The sequence below is a fragment of the Colletotrichum aenigma genome (assembly GCF_013390185.1).
Source record: "Colletotrichum aenigma strain Cg56 chromosome Unknown KSG_Cg56_contig02, whole genome shotgun sequence".
NCBI classification, from domain to species: domain Eukaryota; kingdom Fungi; phylum Ascomycota; class Sordariomycetes; order Glomerellales; family Glomerellaceae; genus Colletotrichum; species Colletotrichum aenigma.
In genome coordinates this window covers 5942935-5964181 of record NW_023500908.1, presented here as the reverse complement: position 1 = coordinate 5964181, position 21247 = coordinate 5942935, and the positions used below count along the sequence as shown (strand labels likewise).

Below are 21247 nucleotides of genomic sequence, written 5' to 3'. Positions count from 1 at the left end.
GTCTCCCTGTCCCTTGAACAGCTCTACAGCTTGCCATTCCCGATTCAGAGCCGCCCGCAGCTTTCTCAGACACTGGTAATCGAACCAGCTCGTCTGCTGCGCTGCTGCTGCTGCTGCTGCTGCTGCTGCACCTGGCCCAAAGAGCTCGAGATGGCGGCGAGGGCTCGAGGGCGAGGCTCAGATGCCTGCCGCCTGCACCCTGCCTACCTATCCGCCAACCCCGGTCTGTGTCCGAATAGAACAGAACCTGGTCCTGGCTCACCATGAGGTGCGGTGCTGACCCCGGCCGGCCTGACCCTTGAATGTCACCCAGCTGCCCTGTTGCTCTGCTCTCGTTGGCCCGCTGGCCCATGCTCTTCCTCCTCCCTCCTTCCTCCTCTCCTCCACGCATTGCCTTCTTTTCTACATCTAACGAGTCAACATTTCTTTTTCCTCGCGGGCTGGCGCAGGGATATTTATCAACCACCAACATCCGGGGCCGGCGGAAGCGGGAGAAGAGCGGCAGCAGCGAGAGGAGTGAGGAGCAAACAGCCCAACCCAGCCTGCCATTTTGATTGCCTCCACTGATACCAGGATACCGGTGTGCCGGGGTGGCCATGCGTCCGTCTCGCCCAAAGTTCCAGCTTTCTGCCACCAACACACCTCATCAATCCATCCAGAAGCAATTCGGTGAGCCAGCCGTTGGTGAGCCTTGGCCTTGTCTCGCATCGAGCTTCCAAGAAGGTGTCGACGCGCATCATCACCACCGTACCCCTCAGCTTTCTTCATCCCCAATCTCGCATATCTCAAAGAAGAAAGCCTCAACTGGCCGTTCATGTGAAGGAGGAGGTGGACAGGATGGGCCCTGGACGGGTACCCTTGTCTCGCATGTCATCGATGTCCAGTCCAACACCACCAACACCAACACCACCAGCGATAGCAACCATCTGCTACGCAATACACGACGGATAGCGACCACTGGAACCAAGTCTACCAACAACGCCTGCCGATAGCACCAACGAACCTGGCACCAACACACCAACACACCTCCAACAGCAACCCCCGCCCGCCACAATGTCTTACCCTGTCTAGCCTGCCGCCTCCTTCTCCTCCTCGTCCAGACCCATGCATTCGCTGCATGCTTCATTCCACAACGCCCACGCCCGGATGTCGCCCAGATAGCGCCATCCCGCCGTCACCGACACCGCCTATTTCCCGATCCTAGGGTTCCCGGCGGGCGGGCAGTGTCAGTGTCAGTGTCGACAAGTTGGAACAAGCAGCAAACAACGTCCGTCGTCGATTCCTCGACTCGCAGCACTGCAAATACGTGATGCCTTATCCGTACTGCGGATCCGACAAAGTACCACACATGTTGACCACAATGCCATGCTACCAACAGCTGTGGGACCAACGGACCGCGGCCAAATGTGACGGGCTCCAACTTCGCAGTGTTCCAAGGCTACCTCTGCCCCACGACAAGGCCGCCTTGCTTGCCCGCTCCCCCCATCTTCCATCGTATGGCCCATGTTCTGGACCACATCTGCCCTGTCGCCAGCCGCATGCTTGCTTCTTCTTGTCACACCCCCGTTCCCTCTTTTGTCAATCGCTGCTTACACCTACCAGGTAGCATCAAGTCAGGTACCTGACCTATGTTGGGACGCCAGCGCGCGCGCGCCCGCTCTCTGTCCGCCGTCGCCATCGCCATCCATCTGCCTGCTACCTGGCTTGACTGCTGCCCTGCCTGCTTACCGGACATGCGAAGCCAGCAGCCATCTGGTCATTGGCCCCGAGCCTGATCTGTCCCAGACACGCAGCAGCAGCAGAGCATTAACCCGCTCTTCACTGGTCGTCATGCCTGTCCCCCTCATCTTGGCCTGGCCAAACGGGTCAATACGGGCATTACGGGCGTAGTGGGAGGCAAGGGACTTTCGCCCACGACTCACCTCAGAGACTCCTCGCACACCAGACACTCCTCCCCAAGTCGTTCCCTCGCAGTCGCAGCTCCAACTCCGCCCTCATGCTGCCCCCTCGCGTCCGGCTCGACCACGCGCCGTTCAATCTCTCGCTGCCGTTGCCGCTGTCTTCGCCCCCATCCATTCCACCCGGTGGGCAAGACGTCGAGCTTGTGGGTGTTCGCCGCTCTCCCCTCCCCCCCGCGCGCGCTCTGGTCACGGTTGACCTCTCGCCATCATTACCTGATTATCTCTTTCCTCTTTTCCCGTAACGCTTGACTTGGCCCGCTCTCCACCCGCCTCCCCATCAATCGCCGTCCATCTCCCCCTGCCCGCAATCCTACAACTCTTTTGCTGAATTGTGACTTGGACCTTGGACTGAGTCCTTTTTTCCAAACCGGCGTTCTCCTCCGCTCTCGTCAATTTGCTGTTCCTCTCGCTGTTGGTGCGCCCAAACCTGAATCGCATCCCGTCGTTTGCTTTCCCATCTCGACCCGACCCACTTGGCGTTCCTCGACTGTTTCTTGATCCGTCGTTCCAACGGTCTTGACACCCACACAGGCCACAGTCTGAGCTTGGCTTCCTCGCACTTGACCGTTGTGGAAGGAGCTTTGATAACCTCGGCGGTCGCCACCTTGAGCTGTTCGCCGGGAACTCGCATGCTGTCTTGTTTCCCCAGGACTCTCATACACCATGGCGGCCCTCGACATCCGCTCGCTGCTCCAGACAGACCAGCCACTGGACCCCGAGACTGAAGCTTTTCGACAATACAAGAGAGCCTGCCAGCTGCACCCGGGGGATATCCCACACAGAAACGAAGATGAGACCGTCCTGGCATACTACGGCAAGGCCTCGGTGCATGCCTTTGCCCGCGTGGCAGAGTTTATCGCGCTGCTCACGGACGAGCAGAACCTGCAGTCGACGGGCTACAACCTGGTGGATCAGGCGCTGTGCGAAAGAAAGCAGGGAATGGGCATCCTCGAGGTAGCAACGAAGCAGCGCAAGACACTCAGGTGGGTTGGAGGATCCGTTTGGATGGGTTTCCCAACACTGACACTTTTGGCAGGCAAATCAGCGAAACCGTGCTCAAGGCCCAGCGGGAGATACGAGACATTCTGGTGCAAGCCGAGGAACACGCTCACCCCGAGCCCACGCGGCAGCCCGTGGCCCCAGAATCCTGCTCCAGGTCGTCCGTCTCCATCTCCACAGGCGTCTCGGGGTTCTCGACGGGGCCGTTCTCCGCGACCGCATCACAGTCGTCCGTCGGGACGTCTCTCGCCCGCGGGGACACCACACGCAGCGAACACGCCCGAAGCGACAGGCGGTCGCTCACCCCCGGCTCGCCAGGGTACGATGATGACTACGACGGCGACGACTACGAGATGTCGGGCATGCACGACGGGCTCTCGATGGACGACGAGGTTGCGCGCGCAGACAAGATCGACATGGAGCAGCTGAAGCACAGGGGCAAGGGCCACTACATCTGCCCGGAATGGCGTTCGTGCCAGAAAGGGGGCAAGAAGGAGGACGGAGGCCCGCGGTATTTCACACGCAACTGCATGTTCAGGTATGGCGGAGTCCGTCACAACTCGAAGTATCATCGCTGACTGGCATGCAGACAACACCTGCAAAAGCACTCCAAACCTCACAGGTGCAATCTGCCAGGGTGTCCGAACAAAGAGGGGTTCGCGAGGAAGGACCAGCTCGTCAGGCATCAGTTAAACGTAAAGCACGAAGACCCCAACGAAAGCCAGCCCCCGGTGACAACGACGACCTATTATCCCACGTCACGGAGGTAGCATTGCAGTAGTAGCAGCAGCGGAGGTTTACGGGATGGTCTGGGGATGGTGACATAAAAAGTGAGGTGAGGGGGCAGCAGCAGCGAGACAACGTCCCGGTGGGTTTGCACTTTCTCTTGTTTCCTCTGATTTGTGATAGCGCGCGTATGTGGACTTTTGATGGCACAACGGGTAAACGATCTACGGAGTCTTGGCAAACTGGGTGTACTACTATCATGCGGCTGGATCACGAACGGTCTTTTAAAGTGATGGACTGCATGGTCGGCCGTCTTTGAATGGGATGGAAGGAATAGCGAAAGGGCGCGGCGGGCGGATCAGGTCATGGCGATGACCATTTTTGGTTGGTTGGATGTTGGGCATCCAACCCGTTGTCATATGCGCTATTATGCGCGACGAAAGTATCAGACCAGTATGCTGGCTCCAACACGAATTCTCATCAGCATCTCATGGGTCAAACCCCGAGTGAAATGCCCCGAGTGAATGCCAACATTGACCGAGATTCAGTCAGCCCAATCGGTGCCCGTGGGCTCATCACTGTGCCTCTCATGAGCCTGCAACGTCGAGGTCTATGCGATGGCAGTGAAACATGGGCCAACCCATGCAGACGCCATCGCCGGTGGACAGACTCTTGTCTTGTCTGATTCCTGTTCTTGTTGGTGTTGGAGCGGACGAGCCGCCTGGGCTGACTCGTCCGCGAGAGTCATCACCAAGGTTCCTGCCAGGCCTGGATTCCAAGATCGACTGATGATTAGGCTGCTAAAAACGAGGCTGCTCTTCGGCTGTCATGCAGGGAGACCGATCTTCACCTACCGACATGGCATCAGGAGGGCGTGCTCCCGGTTTGCGGCAAGGGCACAGGGGAGCAGAGCACGGGAAGCAGGCCGAACGGGCTCTTCTCCTGTCCTCTGCGGCGCAGCCTCCTCACCGTTTGTTTCCCGCAAGGCGGGGCATCCCCCGGGGCTGGTTGGTCGAGTAGGAGAGGGTTGCCTGCCCCGGGAATGCCTGTCACCGTTTCGTGCAGTCTTACACGGCATGCTGCGCAGAGCGTAAGGTAGGCGTGGCGATGTGTAACGCACCGCCGCGTGGGAAGGAAGATCTGATCCCAAATTGGCTGACGCGAGGCGCATCTGCCGCCTGGAAGGGTGTCTGCTGCATTCGCTTTTGTTATAAGCGATTGGTCGCGTACCGCCGTCGTGAGATTTTTTCTTCGGCCTCGCCTGCGGGCATACACGAAGCCAGACGGATAGCCATGGCGTAATATACGGCAGGAGTGTGGAAAAGGGCAAACGTACGTCTTCTCTGGCGCCAACGCTAACGCGGCGACGAGGTGCTGGAGGGTGGCATAAAATGCCAGTCGTGGGCTTGGCCCATCGCCTGGGCCTTGCGGATGGCTGAGGTGGTACTGCGTGGCTAAGCCGGTCTGGTCACAGATGGGAAATAACGGGAAATGTGATGGGCTTCGCATTTCCCATGTGCCATGTCATAATCGACGGAGTCGGACATGAAGCCCGACTGAACCCCTCTTGGCTGAGCACATCTCCTGCTTCGCTCGTGTTACACCTAGAAGCAGGACATGAGATTCAGCAGCGATGTTCTCGATCTGGATATATCGAGGCATGGCGGATTGCAGATTCTATCGATGGCGCATCATGGACCTGATTCTGGCCGCGAGATCAGAATGTGAAGATGGACGACCGAAAAAGAAACGACGGCCAGGAGACTGACACACACGTGTGGACATGATCCGGATAAGGAGCACAATACCGGGGCGGGAGGGAATCGCTGAAGGTTGCCCATCGGGGTAAGTTTCGATGATATCGGCACCCCAGGCGGAGTCGACACCCGGCGTTGTGATGTCGGGTGAGGGAAGGGGAAAGCTGGCTAGCGTGTCAGTGAACAGGGTCCTGGGAGAAGGGATACCAAAGTTCCTTACGCTTTTTTCTCAGTGGGCTGGACTGGGCCGCGTTGGGGGCGTCTGGAGAGAGAATATTGGAAGAAAGAGAAAGCAGAAAAGAGGACGGCCATTTTGGTATGATTCTGCCTTAGCGATTTGGGGACGTTTACCGGGTTCGTTTTAGCGACGAGACACCATGCACTAGATCGAAGGGGAGGTGCGGTGCGGATGGACGTGAAATGCGGTGCCCTGACTGTTCTCAGAGGAAAGAACGCTATTGACATGGAAAAAGGCGGGGCGCCAATGGGAGCACACCGTTCGGGCGCCCCAATCAGGGCGCGCGGAGCTTCCTCCTTGTCGAGTTGCATTGGACCAGAGGAGGGGCGATGGGCATGGTGAACGGCGGCCGTGGTTGAGATCGTGCCTTCCAACCACACCCACACAGCGACAACCCCCCTTGCTCGCCATACCATTCAGCTTACACACCCACTCTGGCAACCGTCATGTCACAACTCTTTTCCCACGAGCCCAACGTACCTTTGCAGGCACACACAATGGACCTGTTGATTTGCAGATCTGTCTCCCGGAAGGCCTTCATATCGAGCCGCGGGGGGCCTGGCTGACGACCTCTGGCCAGAGGTAGAGAGACACCGGATCATATACCGGGTATCTGCTTCACCTGCCTCCTCTTTCTGCGGAATAACGAAACAATGGTGGGGCGAATACCATGGCTCGGGTCCATACGTTATGATGTGTGCTAGTTTATTCCCGCCCGTTCATGTCGCAGCCGCCAGGCCCTCGCCTTAGTTTCCTTTTGCGCCGCGACCGCTGGGATAAGGATTTTCAAGGATGCCAAAGTCAGATCATTCCACCCAGCTGACGACATGGAATTCTGTCCCTGCCGGGGATGGAAGATGCCGGTCTGCTGGTCTTGGATGGGGGTTTCCTGCATTGCCGCCGGCTGGGCGTCTCGAGGGGGAAGTTTGAAGCACCTTTCTCGAGGAACGGGGTGAGGTTGCGGGCGATGGCCGACGGGTACAACACCGGTGCGTATCGAGTTCCTTCTCCTCTGCCTGTCTTTTCCGTGTCGAAGTGTTCCATTAAGAGAGCGGTGCTGACGTTTCTTCTATAAAAGGTTCGTGGCTTGCCCCTGAGATGGGAAAGTTTTGTCGATATCCAAGCAGCTCTCACTTACACAGTAGCTCTCACTTACACAAGGCACACTACTCACACATCGTTGTAAATCATGGCCGTCAAGACGAGAGAGCGCATCATCGTTGTCGGTGCCGGCGTCTTTGGCGCCTCTACGGCCCTCGCTTTCCAGTACAGCAACACGTACAAGGACTACGACATTGTCGTGGTTGACCGTGATCCCCATGCGGACCCTGCCTCGGCGTCCCACGACCTCTCCAAGATTGTCAGGAGTGACTACGCCATCCCGGTTCACATCGAGATGGCGCGGGCTGCCATGGACATGTGGCTCGAGGACCCCTTTTTCAAAGAGTTCTTCCACCGTGTGGGCATGTACCGGTGCCAGCCGGACGACTTCAACCAGCAGAGCCTGCAGGCATACAAGCAGCTCGGATATCCCACCAAGTCTCGGTGGATGACGGTTGACGAGGTGCGCAAGCAGACGCCCGTCTTTGCCAACGCCGACTTTGGGACCTCGGACAAGGTGATGTACAACCCTGACTTTGGCTACGTCGATGCCGCGCTTGCCTTGGAGGCGACCCGTCGGGAGGCATTTAGCCACCCGAGAGTCGACCTCGTCGTGGGGGACGTGCAGAACCTCACATTTGACGAGTCCGGCCACTGCGCCGGCGTCAACGTCTTGCTGCAGGACGGCACCACTCAGGAGCTCAGGGGCAAGGTGGTGCTGTGCACCGGCGCGCGAACTGCCATCTTGCTCGAGAAGAGCGCCCCCGAGAGGAAGGAGCTCCACGCAGGCGAGAGACTCAAGGCCACCGGCGCCATCAGCTTCACCGTGCGCATCGACGGGGAGCTCAAGGAGCGTTTCGACGCCGGCCCCGTCCCCGTCTGGAAGAACCGAGTGAATGATGTGATGGGTAAGTACGTTCATCATGAAAGAGGGCCGTGGCTGAATCATCAGGCGAGCTGGTGTCGTACAAGGACGGCCTGCTCAAGTTCAACCGCGACGGGTGCTGGACACTTGAGAAGGACAGGGAAATTCTCGTCCCAACCGACGCGAACCTGACCCGATGGGTTGACGACATTGACCAGAACGACATCAAGAAGCTCTGTCGTGAGACCCTGGTTGGCCTGTGCGGCAAGGAGCTCGAGAGCTGTGAGATTGAAGAGTACCGTTTCTGCTGGTAAGTCTTGTCTGAGACAGTCGTGAACGTCTGCTGATGCCGCCAGGGACTCGTACACCCCCAACCACGACTTCTTCATCAGTGAGCACCCCCGCTGCGACAACCTCTACTTCGCCACGGGCGGCTCGTTCCACGGCTGGAAGTTCCTGCCCGTCATTGGCAAAAAGGTGGTTGCCATGCTGGAGGGCAAGCTCTCGCAGCAGGAAAAGCAGATGTGGGCGTGGGACCGCACGAACCCCGACGCTGCCAACACCACATACCACGTCAACGGCGCGCTGGAGGAGATGCAGTAGGCGCAGCAGGCGTGCTGCAGTAGGCGGGAAGCGAAGGCGGTCATTTGAGCAATACGGGTGCATGGCTGGCGTTACTAGACGGACACCTACTGGGCTGGTCATCATCATTTTGCGGGTACGGAGCACATTTGGGATCATGTCGCACATTTGGATTATGCCGAATACATATCTTACACGGTTGAACGACGCTCGCCGGTAACAGAGTGGTGTCTTTTGTGTGCCTCTCAGTGATGTTATACCGACCAGTATCCAATGCGCCGAAACGAGCGCAAACAGAGTATGTGACGAATTCCCAAGCGCCTTTTGCCAACCCGACATGGGTATATGTGGCCGGTCATGGACTCGGCTTTCTGCTGTTCTTCCTCTTGTCCTCTCCCCGTCCTCACGGCCCTACGACGAGCCATTGACGTCCAGCTTGCCCTGCGTCTTCTCCAGGTACGTTACCAGATCCGCAATCGTGCACACCTTGAGCCCGAACCGTCTCGCAAAGTCGATGCACTGCTCGCCCCTCATCATGCCCGGGTTCTCGTGCACGGCCTGACCCTCGACGACGGTGCCGTCGTCGACCAGCTCGCAGATGGCGGCGGCCTCCTTCTTGCCGGCCAGCCGACAAAAGTCGACGGCGGCCTCGGTGTGGCCCCTCCGCTCGCGCACGCCGCCCTGGCGCGCGCGCAGCGGCAGCACGTGGCCGGGGCGACGCAGGTCGGCGGGCTTCGCGGCGGGGTCGGCGAGGACCCTGCAGGTGAGGGCGCGGTCGTGGGCGGAGATGCCGGTGGTGACGGCCTCGTCGGCGGCGTCGACGGAGACGGCGTAGGCGGTGCCGCGGGGGTCCTCGTTCGAGGTCACCATCTGCGGCAGGTCGAGGCGGTCGAGGATGGCGGGGCTGAGGGGCGCGCAGACGTAGCCCGACGAGTGGCGGATCATGAAGCCCATCTGGGCGGTGGTGAGGGACTCGGCGGCGATGATGAGGTCGGCTTCGTTCTCGCGCGAGGGGTCGTCGAGCACGACGAGGAACTCGCCATTGCCTGGAGATTTGGGTCAGCGGGGCAGTCTTAGACAAGACGGGATGCGCGGGACGGCTTACGGAAGGCCTCAATGGCATCCGGGATGGAGTCGAACTTGGACTCGTCTATTGTCGAGGAGGGCATCGCGGCGTTTGGGTCTGTGGTTGGCGGTGGAAGGGTGAGGTTGGCGGCGTGGAGGAGGGGGACGTTGGAGGGGTAGTTGAAAGCGGCTCCAAGGGAAATTTAGTGGTGTTTTGCGGTTGCGGGCACACGGTTCGGGCAGGGGTCCTCGTTTTCTTCACTGCGCTAGGGATTCCGTCATGCGAGAGAGGGGGCGACAACCGGCAGCGGGCAGATAGGGAATCTTGCAGGTGTAATTGACGGTAACCGCCGGCGGGTAAAGCACTTTTTACAACGTGTTCTCACGATGCGCCGGTCGTTGGACTTAATAATCTATCGGCCGATGCTGAGCAGTGAGGACCCCAAGAAGCCCACCCGTCGCCAATCGGTTGACTCATGATGTGCCTGTCATCCATGGTTCCCATGTGCCTGGACCAGGGCGCCGACCACGCCGAGGATTCTCGGCCTGCGCGGGTTGTTTCTTGTTTGCTCGGTCGGCGGTCGGGCTTCTAGCTTCCAGGGCCTCTGTGGCGCCTTCTTTCAGATGCGAACGGCGCCAAACCGATAGCGGGCTCGGTGAATTACGTAAGGATTGCGGACCGTCCGAGGGCCCGCCGATTACACAGGTGATGGCCAAGCTGACAAACCTTGGTGGAAGCACCCGCGCGGCCCCGTTCTCGATTGTTCATGAGGTGTTCCTGGGGCCGGGAGTGCACATCTAGGATAAGGATCCGCCGCCGACTCTGCGGTGGAAATCCCGTGCCTGCAGAACGTCTGCCATCTGCAATGCGGTTGACAGGGGTGCACTGACGGTCGGCAACAGCGCCGACGGGAAGCTAGAATTTCAGCGGATCTCCTGCTTTGTCATCGCCTGCCATTATTTCATTTCTGCACACACCACCGCAACACCAGCAATGGCATCGTCACGCCCAGCAGCCGCTCTGCTGCGCTCGTTGCGGGCGAGGCCTCTCGTCGCGGCCTCCCGCGCGGCTACGACGTCACCTCTCCTCCGAGCCGGGCTGCAACCCCGCCGGTTCAACTCGACCTTCTCCTCCGTCTCCCCCGACGAGGTCGAGCACTTCAACGCCCTCGCCGCCGACTGGTGGGACCCCCACGGCTCCTCGCGGCTGCTGCACCTGATGAACCCGCTCCGACACACCTTCATCCGCGACTGCCTCAACAGCCAGTACGACGCGCCGTCGACGCCGACCCGGTTCCTCGACGTCGGATGCGGCGGCGGCATCTTCGCCGAGAGCGCCGCCCGGCTGCCCGACACCACCGCCGTCACGGCCATCGACCCGACGCCCGGCGTGCTCGCCATCGCCAAGGCGCACGCGAGGAGGGACCCCGCGCTGAGGGGCAGGCTGGAGTACAAGTCCGCCACGATCGAGACGCTGCCCGTGCCGGCGCAGCTGTACGACGTCGTGTCCGTGTTCGAGGTCGTCGAGCACGTGTCGTCGCCGGAGGAGTTCCTGGACCGCTGCGCGCCGTTTGTGAAGCCCGGCGGGTGGCTCGTTGGCAGCACCATCGCGCGGACGTGGATGAGCTGGTTCACGACGAACCTCATCGCTGAAGATATACTGGGGATCGTGCCCAAGGGCACCCACGACTGGCGCAAGTACATCAACGACCACGAGCTCAAGGGCATGTTCATGGGCAAGGGCTGGGAGATGCCGCGGGTCCTGGGCGTCGTCTACATGCCCGGTCTGGGCTGGAAGGAGGTTAAGGGCAGCGAGAAGGTCGGCAACTACTTTTTCGGCGTCAGGAGGGTGGCGTGAGATGACTGTATGATACTGTACACTATTGGTGATACCCTAGAAGGAATACGGGACTGGATTGCCATCGGTTGATTGGGCGTTCGTTATGAAATGATGAGATCAGGTGGGACACAGAGAAGCAACTCGAGTTGCCTTCGTTTAAACATCGTCGTCGTTATGATGACGGTTGAGCTCCGTACAGCGGTCTTTGTCGTCCAATCAAGCACCCTACAAATCAGATTAGCTCCCGCTTATCTACCATGAAGAAGAGTTTCCTTTCTCCTAGGAGGCAGCAACGAGAAGAATCTCCCCACGCCCCTAGTTTCATGGGCAAAGAGAAATGCGGCTAGCAGGCCAGAGACGTCTTTCTCCGCGGGCGTAGCCAGGGCCGCCCGCTGCGGGCCGCAATCCTCCGCTTCTGATTGGTCAGTAGCAACCTTATCATCCGATGGCAGCTCACCTTATCACCATGAGCGACCTAGAATGCGATACAACAACCAACCTGTAATGCACCCGTGCCACCCTCCACCAAACGCACTCACATGTCCCTGCACGCCATGCGCAGACATGGCCGTGTGGCACGGAAACTCTGGTTTCGACCGTGGAAATGCATCGTTCAGACCGCCGCCGCCCAATCAGGTGCGGCCGTTCCTGGGACGTCATGGACCAACTCCCGGAGATGCTGATCCCAGCGGATCGTGCCAACTGACTTCATTGTGAGGCGACAAGATGATGCGCTGTTTATAATACGGTCCTGGGGTGTAGTCGCTTGTGTTCCTGTCCCATTTCGCTCCGTTTGCTCTTCGTACCCCCAACTCTGTTCGTGTCTCAGTAGCGTTTGGCATCTCACGATGGCGGAACGAAAGAGGCTCGTAGTCGTCGGCCTGGGCATGGTCGGCATGGCCTTCATGTGAGTATGCGCGTGATGGTGGCGGCCCTGGCTGACGTTTCGCAGAGAAAAGATGCTGAAGCTGGATGCGCGGACAAATGAGCATAGCATCACAATCATCGGGGAGGAGCCCTACCTGGCTTACAACCGCGTGGGGTTGACGAGCTTCTTTGACCACCGCAAGATTGAGAACCTCTACCTCAATCCGGAAGAATGGGTACGTGGTTGTTGCTGCATTCGTGGCTCGCGCTGACGTTTGTAGTATCGCGGCGCTCCCAAAGGCTCCCTGGGATACCACATCAACACCAAAGTAATGGATATTGACTCCCAAGCAAAGACGATACTTTGCTCCAACGGTGAAGTCGTCCCTTATGACGTCCTGGTCCTGGCAACCGGCTCAGACGCCGTTCTTCCAAAACACACTCCCGGCCATGACGCAACGGGTGTTTTCGTCTACCGCACAATCGACGACCTCAACAAGCTCATCGCCTTTGCCGGCACAAGAAAAGGCACCGACGGAGCAGTCGTCGGCGGTGGTCTGCTCGGTCTGGAGGCTGCCAAGGCCATGGTCGATCTTGAATGCTTCAACCAAGTCAAGATCATCGAAAGGAATCGCTGGGTTCTGAGTCGCCAGATTGATGAAGATGCCGGCGCTATGGTGGTGGACCAAGTGCGGAGCCTCGGCCTCGACATCATGCTCAGCAAACGCGTTGGAGAGATTGAGACCACCGAAGACAACCACGTCAAGGGCGTGCGCTTCGAGGATGGCGAGCGCCTCGACTGTTCGGCCATTTGCTTCGCTATTGGTGTACGGCCACGGGATGAACTCGCACGCAAGGCGGGTATCAAGTGTGCCGATCGCGGCGGCGGCATCATTGTCAACGACGATATGAGCACCAGCATTCCCGACATCTACGCCATCGGCGAGTGCGCCAGCTGGAAGGGCATGGCGTTCGGCTTGATTGGCCCCGGCGTCGAGATGGCCGACGTCCTCTCCTTCAACCTCACACAAGCCAAGCTGCACCAGCCGCGGATATTCAAGAGGCCAGACCTCAGCACAAAACTCAAGCTGCTCGGTGTCGACGTGGCGAGCTTTGGCGACTACTTTGCCGACACACAAGGGCCGAAGTCGCTGCCTCCAAAAGCGGCAAGAAGGGCGAAGAAAGACGAGCAGAGCACTATCGAGACGTTAACCAACGGCCTCCCACCGGCCCCGGTCAAGGCGTTGACATACCGTGACCCGTTCCAGAATGTGTACAAGAAGTACATCTTTACGGAAGATGGCAAATACCTGCTCGGCGGTATCATGATTGGCGACACAAAAGACTACATCAAGCTCGTGCCGTTAGTCAAGAACATGAAGGAGCTCGACATGCCGCCCAGCCAGCTGATCCTGGGCGCCAAGAAGGAGGGCGAAGACGACGGGGACGACCTAACAGACGACACCCAGATCTGCTCGTGCCACAACGTGACGAAAGGAGACGTCGTCAATTCGGTAAAAGACGGCACCTGCAAGACCCTCGGCGACGTCAAGACCTGCACAAAAGCCGGCACGGGCTGCGGTGGCTGCATGCCGCTGGTCACCACCATCTTCAACAAGACGATGCTGTCCATGGGCAACGAGGTCAAGAACCATCTCTGTGCCCACTTCAACTACTCCCGCGCCGACCTCTACAATATCATCCTCGTCAAGAAGCTCAAGACGTTTGAAGATGTCATGAGAGAGGCCGGCAACGACCCTGCGTCCATGGGCTGCGAAGTCTGCAAGCCCACCTGCGGCAGCATCTTCTCCTCGCTGTGGAACCGCCACGTCATGGACACACCGATGCACGGCCTGCAAGAGACCAACGACCGCTTCCTCGGCAACATCCAGCGCAACGGCACGTACAGCGTCGTCCCGCGTGTGTCCGCCGGCGAGATCACCCCCGACAAGCTCATCGTCATCGGCGAGGTGGCCAGCAAATACAACCTGTACACCAAGATCACCGGCGGGCAGCGCATCGACATGTTTGGCGCAAAGAAGCAGGACCTCTTGGATATCTGGAAGACGCTCGTCGAGGCCGGCATGGAGTCGGGCCACGCGTACGCCAAGTCACTGAGGACCGTCAAGAGCTGTGTAGGGACGACTTGGTGCCGATACGGCATTGGTGACAGTGTTGGCATGGCCGTCCGGTTGGAGGAGCGGTACAAGAGCATCCGCGCGCCGCACAAGATCAAGGGCGGCGTCAGCGGCTGCGTCCGCGAGTGTGCCGAAGCCCAGAACAAGGACTTTGGTCTCATTGCCACCGAAAAGGGCTTCAACATCTTTGTCGCCGGCAACGGTGGTGCCAAGCCAAAGCACTCGGAGCTGCTCGCCAAAGACGTCCCCCCATCCGAGGTCATCCCCATCATCGACAGATACCTCATGTTTTATATCCGCACCGGCGACAAACTCCAGAGAACCGCCCGCTGGTTGGAGAACCTCCCGGGCGGCATCAAGTACCTGCAGGAGGTTGTCCTTGAGGACAAGCTGGGCATCTGCGCCTCTCTCGAAGCTCAAATGCATGAGCTCGTCGACAGCTTCTTCGATGAGTGGGCCGAAGCGATCAAGAACCCTCATATCGCCGCCAAGTTCAAGCAATTCAACAACACCGAGGAGACGCTCGAGAACATGGAGGTCGAGCTCGACCGCGACCAGCCGCGCCCGGTGTACTGGGCCAAGGACTCGGCCAAGGAAGACTTTAAGGGCCTCATCAGCAGGTGGAGCAGCATGGCGTGGCAGCCGATGCTTCCAGCGAGCCACTTCTTTGGCGCTGACGAGACGCCCAACGGCATCTCCGCGACTGTCAAGCGAGGAGACACGCAGCTGGCCATCTGGCGAATCCGCGGCAGGTACTACGCCACACAGCAAATGTGCCCGCACAAGCGCGCCTTTGTGCTTTCGGACGGCCTCATCGGCGAGGACCTCGGGACCGACACGTGCAGCGACGCGAAGAAGCCCGACTCGGGATGCAGCACCAACGGCGACGCCAAGCGGTCCGCGCCGTGGGTGTCGTGTCCGTACCACAAGCGCAACTTTGACCTGGCCAACGGCGACTGCAAGACGGATGCAGAGCTCAGCATCGCGACGTTCCCGGTGGAAGAGCGTCCGGACGGCATGATATACTTGAAGCTGCCGCCCGTCGAGGAGCTTGACGCCGCGCTTGGGACCGCAAAGTGGATGGTGAAGAAGGGCGAGGCGGGGAGCAGTCCCTTTGAGCAGTTGGATAAGAAGATCAACTTCAAGGGCCACCGTGGGAAGAAGCCTGGCGTGAGGCCACTGGGGACGTTGAAGATGCACAAGGCAGCGCAGCTCGCTGTCGGTGGGGGGTGTGGGAGTGCGCCGGATTGGTGAGGGGTAGACATGGCATTGTTGAATATTGAGTGGTTGGGCGTACGCGGCAGGCGGCAAAAGTAGAGCGATTGACCTTAGATATGTCTGTTAGCGACGGAATGTTATGCGGGGTGTTACAGCTTCTCGATTCTTACCTGCCAGGAAAGAGCTAATTGAAATGCTGGTATTCGAAGAGACGAAATCGATTGCTCCTGACGAGAGAAATCTTAGAACGACTAAGGCCCAGCTTGCCATGAAGACTATCATACAACGACTGCCTCGAAAGTGTCCTGCGAGCGGTTGGTATATGGTGCGAGAAGAGCAGTTGGTGTTACGAATGGTCAAACCCGTAAGTTGACGTGGTTCTCTGTGTTGAGGTCTGGTGTGGTTGATGTTAAGTTTGAGTGCTGCGCTCAGCGGGATGCGTCCGCTAGAAAGCAGAAAGCATTACACGCGATTGGCCCTTGGTATTGAATTATGGGTCCTTCGGACCAGGGGTTGAACCTTCTCCGACTGCATCTCATCGACTCGAGGCTATCTTGCTTGAAACACGGTGTGTATTCAATTTTTGCTAATAAATCTAAGAATGAATATGGGACATGGCTTACATCCTTTTCTCATCATCTGCGGCAGCTTTATTCGCGCGCAGCTTGTCGACTGGAATTCTAGTCATTCCAGACGAGGCACAGTGCAAGAACATTCGCATGTCACTGTACAAGATTCAGGTTTCTTGTGAAGCAGGAAGGTGTCCTTTGCTACCTTGGTGTCTTACAAAGAATTCTTTAGCCGTACACTGTGTCCTATAACTTCAATCAAGTAATCAAATACCCTCATAAGAACGAGGGTAGTAGAGAAAACGACAGGGGGTGCGATAAAGACGACAATAGAGAAGACGACAATAGAGAAGACGACAATAGAGAAGACGACAATAGAGAAGACGACAATAGAGAAGACGACAATAGAGAAGACGACAATAGAGAAGACGACAATAGAGAAGACGACAATAGAGAAGACGACAATAGAGAAGACGACAAGAGATGCCAATAATAGAGGTGATGACCATAGCATACGAATAGTAGTATTGATAAAGACGACGATATATGGATTACATGCATGTGTGTGAACACTGTCCGGCCAGCAAAATCAAGCACACGCAAACCCCACACTGGCCCAAATGCACATGATTGTAAGCGACATCTATATTCAACCGTTTGGCAACATGTCTAGAGGATGAGCGCCATTAACTACACTTATCACAATTAATGAATGGACCAATTTACATCGCAATAGAACAGGCACATGCAATTTCACACCAGAACCTTGTTTCTATTGACTACTGACTGCTGTTTATAACACCTGCTGCTGACCACCTAATTCGAGAAGTCTCGAACAATTCCTGCCAATCTGCTAGTCTGAGAAGTCTCCCAGACACCCTACTCATCCAGTTGCCATCTCAACGGCGGCTGTGAGGGAAGCCGTGGGGTGGCATAGTCCTCGACGGCAGCGAAGGCAGCGAGAAGGCCGACGCGACAGTCGGAGCCGCCAACTCAGGGGGCAGCCAAGACGTATGCACAACATTCGGCGTCTGCTGCTGCTGTTGCGTCTGCTGCTTCTGCTGTGTCTGCTTCTCCTGCTTGCGACTCCAGTGCCAGCTCGAAGCAGCCTTGGCGTTCTCTACGACCTTGCCGTCGCCGTTGTACACACGCCACTGGTCGGAAATGACCGCGTCGACGTCGCTGTCCGAGAGTCGCATGTCATCCTTGTTCCTGAGGTTGAGAAGGCTCGCCGCGTGGTCTGCCAGATCCGTCATGTAACTCGTCATGTCGCCAGGCATGACGTGATCCCGCAGGCAATGGAGTGCCAGCTCCGACAGCCTGCGGCGCTGGTCCTCAACGCGCGCGTCCTGAACAGGCTTGGGCGCGGGCGGCGCAGGCTGCACCGCACCGGCTGTCTTCATGTTCTGCAGAGGGCCCATCGCCACGTTCTGCAGGGGACCCATCGCCTCCCCAGCTGCTCTCACGTTCTTCTGCAGATGGTCGCGGAAGCGCTCGTCAAGGGGCGGCATGCCCTTCTCCTCCTTTTTGAGCGTCTTGATGAAGCCGCTGTCGCGGAGAGCCTGGAACTCCGACTCTGTGACTGTAGTTGAGATAGTTAGCCATCAATCATTCATGCGAGACAGGAGCCTTACCGAGTCTCTTGTGCAGGCGAAGCGTGGTCCACCAGTCGGTATACGCACACGAAAACTGCTTCTCGTCCTTTTTGGACATCTCCTTGTACGTTGCCCTGCGATTCGCGTCGAGCTTAAGCTTGACCTTCATGACGGTCAACTTTGCCCACTTCGAGACGGCAAGCTGACAGACGGCCTCGGCGTATGCCTCCATCTCGTCGCCATCCGCAGCCCAGTCGCTAGTCTTGGGCCAGATGCTTTCGAGTGTCGCCATTTACTTGCCCTGATCCATGGCCTCGTCGACAGTAGCTTCCAAGAACGTCTTGGACGAGCCCCAAGTCGGCGTCGGCTCAGCCGGCGTCTGCACATCCTCCTCGTCTAACCCAGCGTCCTGGGCAACACCACCAGTTCCCACCGCGCCATCCGCGGTGGACTCAGAGTCCAGGGCCCCATCGGCTCCTTCACTCACCAGGGCTGCCTGAAACGCGGAAGTTCCATTCTCTGTACTCATCTTCTGCTTCTTGTTAGCAGCAACGGGGGTCCCCGTCATCTTTCTCTTTCCACTGATAGTCCGTTGACCGTCAGCTTCCATCGCCGTCTCCAAAAACCCACTGTATCGATGTGCGCTGCTTGGGTCATGCCAAAAGTCACCATATCACACGTCAGGGAGCGCATCACGGCGCGGCCGGTCACCGCAGTCCCGGTCGTGGAAGTCATGCCGAGGAGCCGACACACTCTCTCTGCGGGCGGCTGCGTGATATCCCGTCGTCTGCTGCTGCTGCTGCGGCGGCGGCGGGTCGCTCTGGGCACTAAAGCGGGTAAAGCACATGTTGTCGAGCCACCGCGGCTGCGGAGTCTGCGGAGGCGCGGACGGCCCACCCGTGAACCCACTGCTGAATGTGCGTATGCTCGGGTCATTGAAGCTGGCCCGAAGCAGGTTTGCCGCTCGGTTGTTCGCTTCGATATGGGCGGCAAGCTCGTCGCGGTCGACACGATGCCGGGAAACCATGTCCAAGTCGTACTGCTGCCTGCTATCAGTGTCCTGATACTGTCCGTTGGTGTTGGGAAAGTTGAAGAGGAAAAGATTTCGCAGCCGAGAGACTTTCTAACTGGACTAAAGAAAAGCAAGGCAGCAACAGGCATCAATCAATCGACGAGGTAGGTAAACAATGGGATCCACAGTTCTCCTCGGCCGGTGGGTCCCGCGGTGAAAGTCCTGACTCTCTCAAGGCAGGAGCCCTCCATGCTACCCCTACTTCCTCTCCTGAATTTTCACAGAGTCTCCAAATATTGCTGTTGCTATTATTCCTCTGGTATTACCAGTTTGCGGCTTTCAGATGAAGTAAGCCGGCGCTCCAATGGCCCCCTTTTTCAGGCGTGGCCCGCCTCCGGCATATGCCAGAATGCCCACATCCAAGGGGATATAAATGACAATATTGTGGCCCAACAGAGCAGAACCAACTTTTCATCATTTGTATAAAACTTTCACTGTGATACATGGTGTGTCTTCATTATGTAAGTGGAAACCAACTATGAACGCTGAACATATTTCACCGGGCAGTGGAAGGAGGGATGATGGAGGAAGGCTTGGGAGGGAGGGAGCACCTAATCTGTCTTGAAAGTATTTGAAATCATGGGGTCTGAGGCTGAGGGAGATGAAGATATTGATTTACTAGCGGATTTGCGAGAGCGTCAGGGAAGCGGGCATGCTTCGACCATAGACATTGACGAACGGACTTGAAACCCCAATTGAGTGAGAAGACGTGGAGGATAGCGTTGGTAACACGGGGAATTCCTCGTAGACTGAGTGGCGTTCGTGATTTACTTAACAAGCAACATGAAATTCTTAGACTCTTGATGATCAATGCAAACTGGACCCTTCCCTCGTGAATATCTATCTATTGTAACATCAATGCCACCTACACAGCTGTGGTCCGCTTCGTCTTTCTTCCCACGATGAGCTGTCTGTCGCCATTGCGAACTATACATTTGAATCTGAGACATTTGTCACTCTTGCTGAGGCGTTCCTCCATCGTGTGCAAGGGGCACGTTGCCTTGGAGTTTTCCAGTCTGATGATCTCGTCTCCCTCCTCAGCCTCTACCACCTGCCAAAAACAATAGGTCGCGTTGACCTCCATAGTCGCGACGAACCTCCTTAGCTTATCGAATTCCGCGTCCCGCACGATTGCCATTCCAACTTCGTGGATGACTGAAGAATGTGTGAGATAGCGACCGTCGTCGAAGATATTGAACGCGTTCAGTCGTGATGCCAGCAGTTCCACGGCCTTTTGCCAGTCAGACTCCGCGCTTCCAGTGCCATTTGGCCGTGCTTTTATCGCCTCGACAGCCGTCTTGAGACCATTCAGCACAGTGGTGAGGCCCTGCACTTCGAGCCTTTCTTTGCTCACATCTTTCTGCGAACTAGACAGCTCCTCCCTGCGCTGGTCCACCTCAGCTATTGCTGAATTTCGCATAACCTCTACTGAGGCTACTGTTGATCTCAACCCCTCTAGCTCGGTCGTTACCGAGTCCCGCGCAGCCTCCATCGATGTCAGCTTTTCTCTCACCTTGTCCAACTCGGCCTTTGCCGAATCTCGCTAAGCCTCTATCGAGGTCAGCGTCTCTTTCAGACGGCCCAGTTCGTTGTCGGCCTCTCCACGCGCCGTCTCGGCTTGGCGCAACTTCTCGGCGAGATCAGTTTTCTCCTTCGTCGCCTGCTTCAATTTCTCCTCAACAATAGAGAACTCTTTCATGGCGTCGGCGAATGACTCATTGGTGATCCTGCGGGTCATGTTCTCTACAAACAGCTTGTGCTTGCTCTCACTCATTTCCTTGTACTCTGCCTGGAGCTTCTCGTGTTCCTTGGACAGCTTCTTGTTCTGCTCGTCCGACTCCTGTAGGAGCTTGGCGTGTTCCGCCCGATTCCGAGTCTCGCGCTTGGCCGCCTCGTCGGCTCGAATGCCGGCAGTCTTGGCATCGTGCTCGGCCAAGTCCAGCTTCTTCTGGAGGTTCATGACCTTCTCCGGCGTCTCCTGTGCCTTCTTCAGCGCGTCTTCAAACCTCTTGAGGATTCTAGAGACCTCGATCTCTGTCCCGTGACTGCCTTCGGCCTGAGTGTCTCCAGGCACCCTCACCTCCGTCGAGGATCGCTCCTGATCTCCGCTCACAGGAGCCATGGCAACTGCAGAGACTCTCTCATACGAGGATAACCCAGAGTCCTGGGCACCATCTGCACCACTGACTGCACCTGCCTGAAATGCGGAGGTCCCATCCCCTGCGCTCGTCTTCTGCTGTTTAGCAGTTCTCATTGATGATGGCGATCCGCTGCCCTCTCTCTTCCTTCCAACAGTCCGTCGACCGTCCATTTCTGCTCTGTCTGCTCCTACCGCAGTTGCGGTAAATACCAAAGCCGCAGTCGCAGCCTGAGGCCGTGAAGCCGGCGTTCCTTCCACTAAATCGCGCTCCGGCATCTTGGTCTCGGTGGGGGCGGTGGTCGTGGTCGTGGTTGTGAAAATTACAGAAGAAAATGCAGGGGTGATGATAAACGCAGGTGCGGGAAGGCGGAGAAAAGTTGAGGAAAGACGGAGGTGGAACGTTGCCATCTGGGAAAGGGAAGGAGCCTTCAACTTCGTTCCTTCTCCTTACACAACTCATCATACCCTCTTCAAACCACCTCTTTCCCCACTAGCCAACTTCCAAGAGGACACG

The 21247-nt window shown here is 57.6% G+C and overlaps 8 protein-coding genes across 8 annotated transcripts; 4 read left to right on the top strand and 4 right to left on the bottom strand.

The window, feature by feature from the left end:
- Window positions 1-2624: 2624 nt before the first annotated feature.
- Window positions 2625-3730, top strand: CGCA056_v003625 (uncharacterized protein; the record flags this gene model as incomplete). Its single annotated transcript, XM_037318882.1, has 3 exons — window positions 2625-2944; window positions 2998-3498; window positions 3550-3730. 3 exons carry the CDS (start codon window positions 2625-2627, stop codon window positions 3728-3730), a joined length of 1002 nt encoding a protein of 333 aa, XP_037183961.1.
- A 3140-nt stretch (window positions 3731-6870) lies between these two features.
- Window positions 6871-8250, top strand: fap1-8 (L-pipecolate oxidase; the record flags this gene model as incomplete). Its single annotated transcript, XM_037318881.1, has 3 exons — window positions 6871-7690; window positions 7735-7957; window positions 8004-8250. 3 exons carry the CDS (start codon window positions 6871-6873, stop codon window positions 8248-8250), a joined length of 1290 nt encoding a protein of 429 aa, XP_037183960.1.
- Window positions 8251-8640: 390 nt separating this feature from the next.
- RIB3 (3,4-dihydroxy-2-butanone 4-phosphate synthase) lies at window positions 8641-9398 on the bottom strand (the record flags this gene model as incomplete). The annotated part of the gene is made up of 2 exons (XM_037318880.1): window positions 8641-9275; window positions 9335-9398. The coding sequence occupies 2 exons, from the start codon at window positions 9396-9398 to the stop codon at window positions 8641-8643; spliced, it is 699 nt and encodes a 232-aa protein (XP_037183963.1).
- An 890-nt stretch (window positions 9399-10288) lies between these two features.
- CGCA056_v003622 (Ubiquinone biosynthesis O-methyltransferase) lies at window positions 10289-11152 on the top strand (the record flags this gene model as incomplete). The annotated part of the gene is made up of 1 exon (XM_037318879.1): window positions 10289-11152. The coding sequence occupies one exon, from the start codon at window positions 10289-10291 to the stop codon at window positions 11150-11152; it is 864 nt and encodes a 287-aa protein (XP_037183962.1).
- An 830-nt stretch (window positions 11153-11982) lies between these two features.
- Window positions 11983-15393, top strand: CGCA056_v003621 (Nitrite reductase; the record flags this gene model as incomplete). The annotated part of the gene is made up of 3 exons (XM_037318878.1): window positions 11983-12041; window positions 12087-12237; window positions 12283-15393. 3 exons carry the CDS (start codon window positions 11983-11985, stop codon window positions 15391-15393), a joined length of 3321 nt encoding a protein of 1106 aa, XP_037183965.1.
- Window positions 15394-16825: 1432 nt separating this feature from the next.
- CGCA056_v003620 (uncharacterized protein) lies at window positions 16826-17753 on the bottom strand (the record flags this gene model as incomplete). The annotated part of the gene is made up of 2 exons (XM_037318877.1): window positions 16826-17508; window positions 17561-17753. 2 exons carry the CDS (start codon window positions 17751-17753, stop codon window positions 16826-16828), a joined length of 876 nt encoding a protein of 291 aa, XP_037183964.1.
- A 60-nt stretch (window positions 17754-17813) lies between these two features.
- Window positions 17814-20085, bottom strand: CGCA056_v003619 (uncharacterized protein; the record flags this gene model as incomplete). The annotated part of the gene is made up of 3 exons (XM_037318876.1): window positions 17814-18102; window positions 18199-18567; window positions 19463-20085. The coding sequence occupies 3 exons, from the start codon at window positions 20083-20085 to the stop codon at window positions 17814-17816; spliced, it is 1281 nt and encodes a 426-aa protein (XP_037182921.1).
- Window positions 20086-20136: 51 nt separating this feature from the next.
- CGCA056_v003618 (uncharacterized protein) lies at window positions 20137-20715 on the bottom strand (the record flags this gene model as incomplete). The annotated part of the gene is made up of 1 exon (XM_037318875.1): window positions 20137-20715. The coding sequence occupies one exon, from the start codon at window positions 20713-20715 to the stop codon at window positions 20137-20139; it is 579 nt and encodes a 192-aa protein (XP_037182922.1).
- Window positions 20716-21247: the final 532 nt, after the last annotated feature.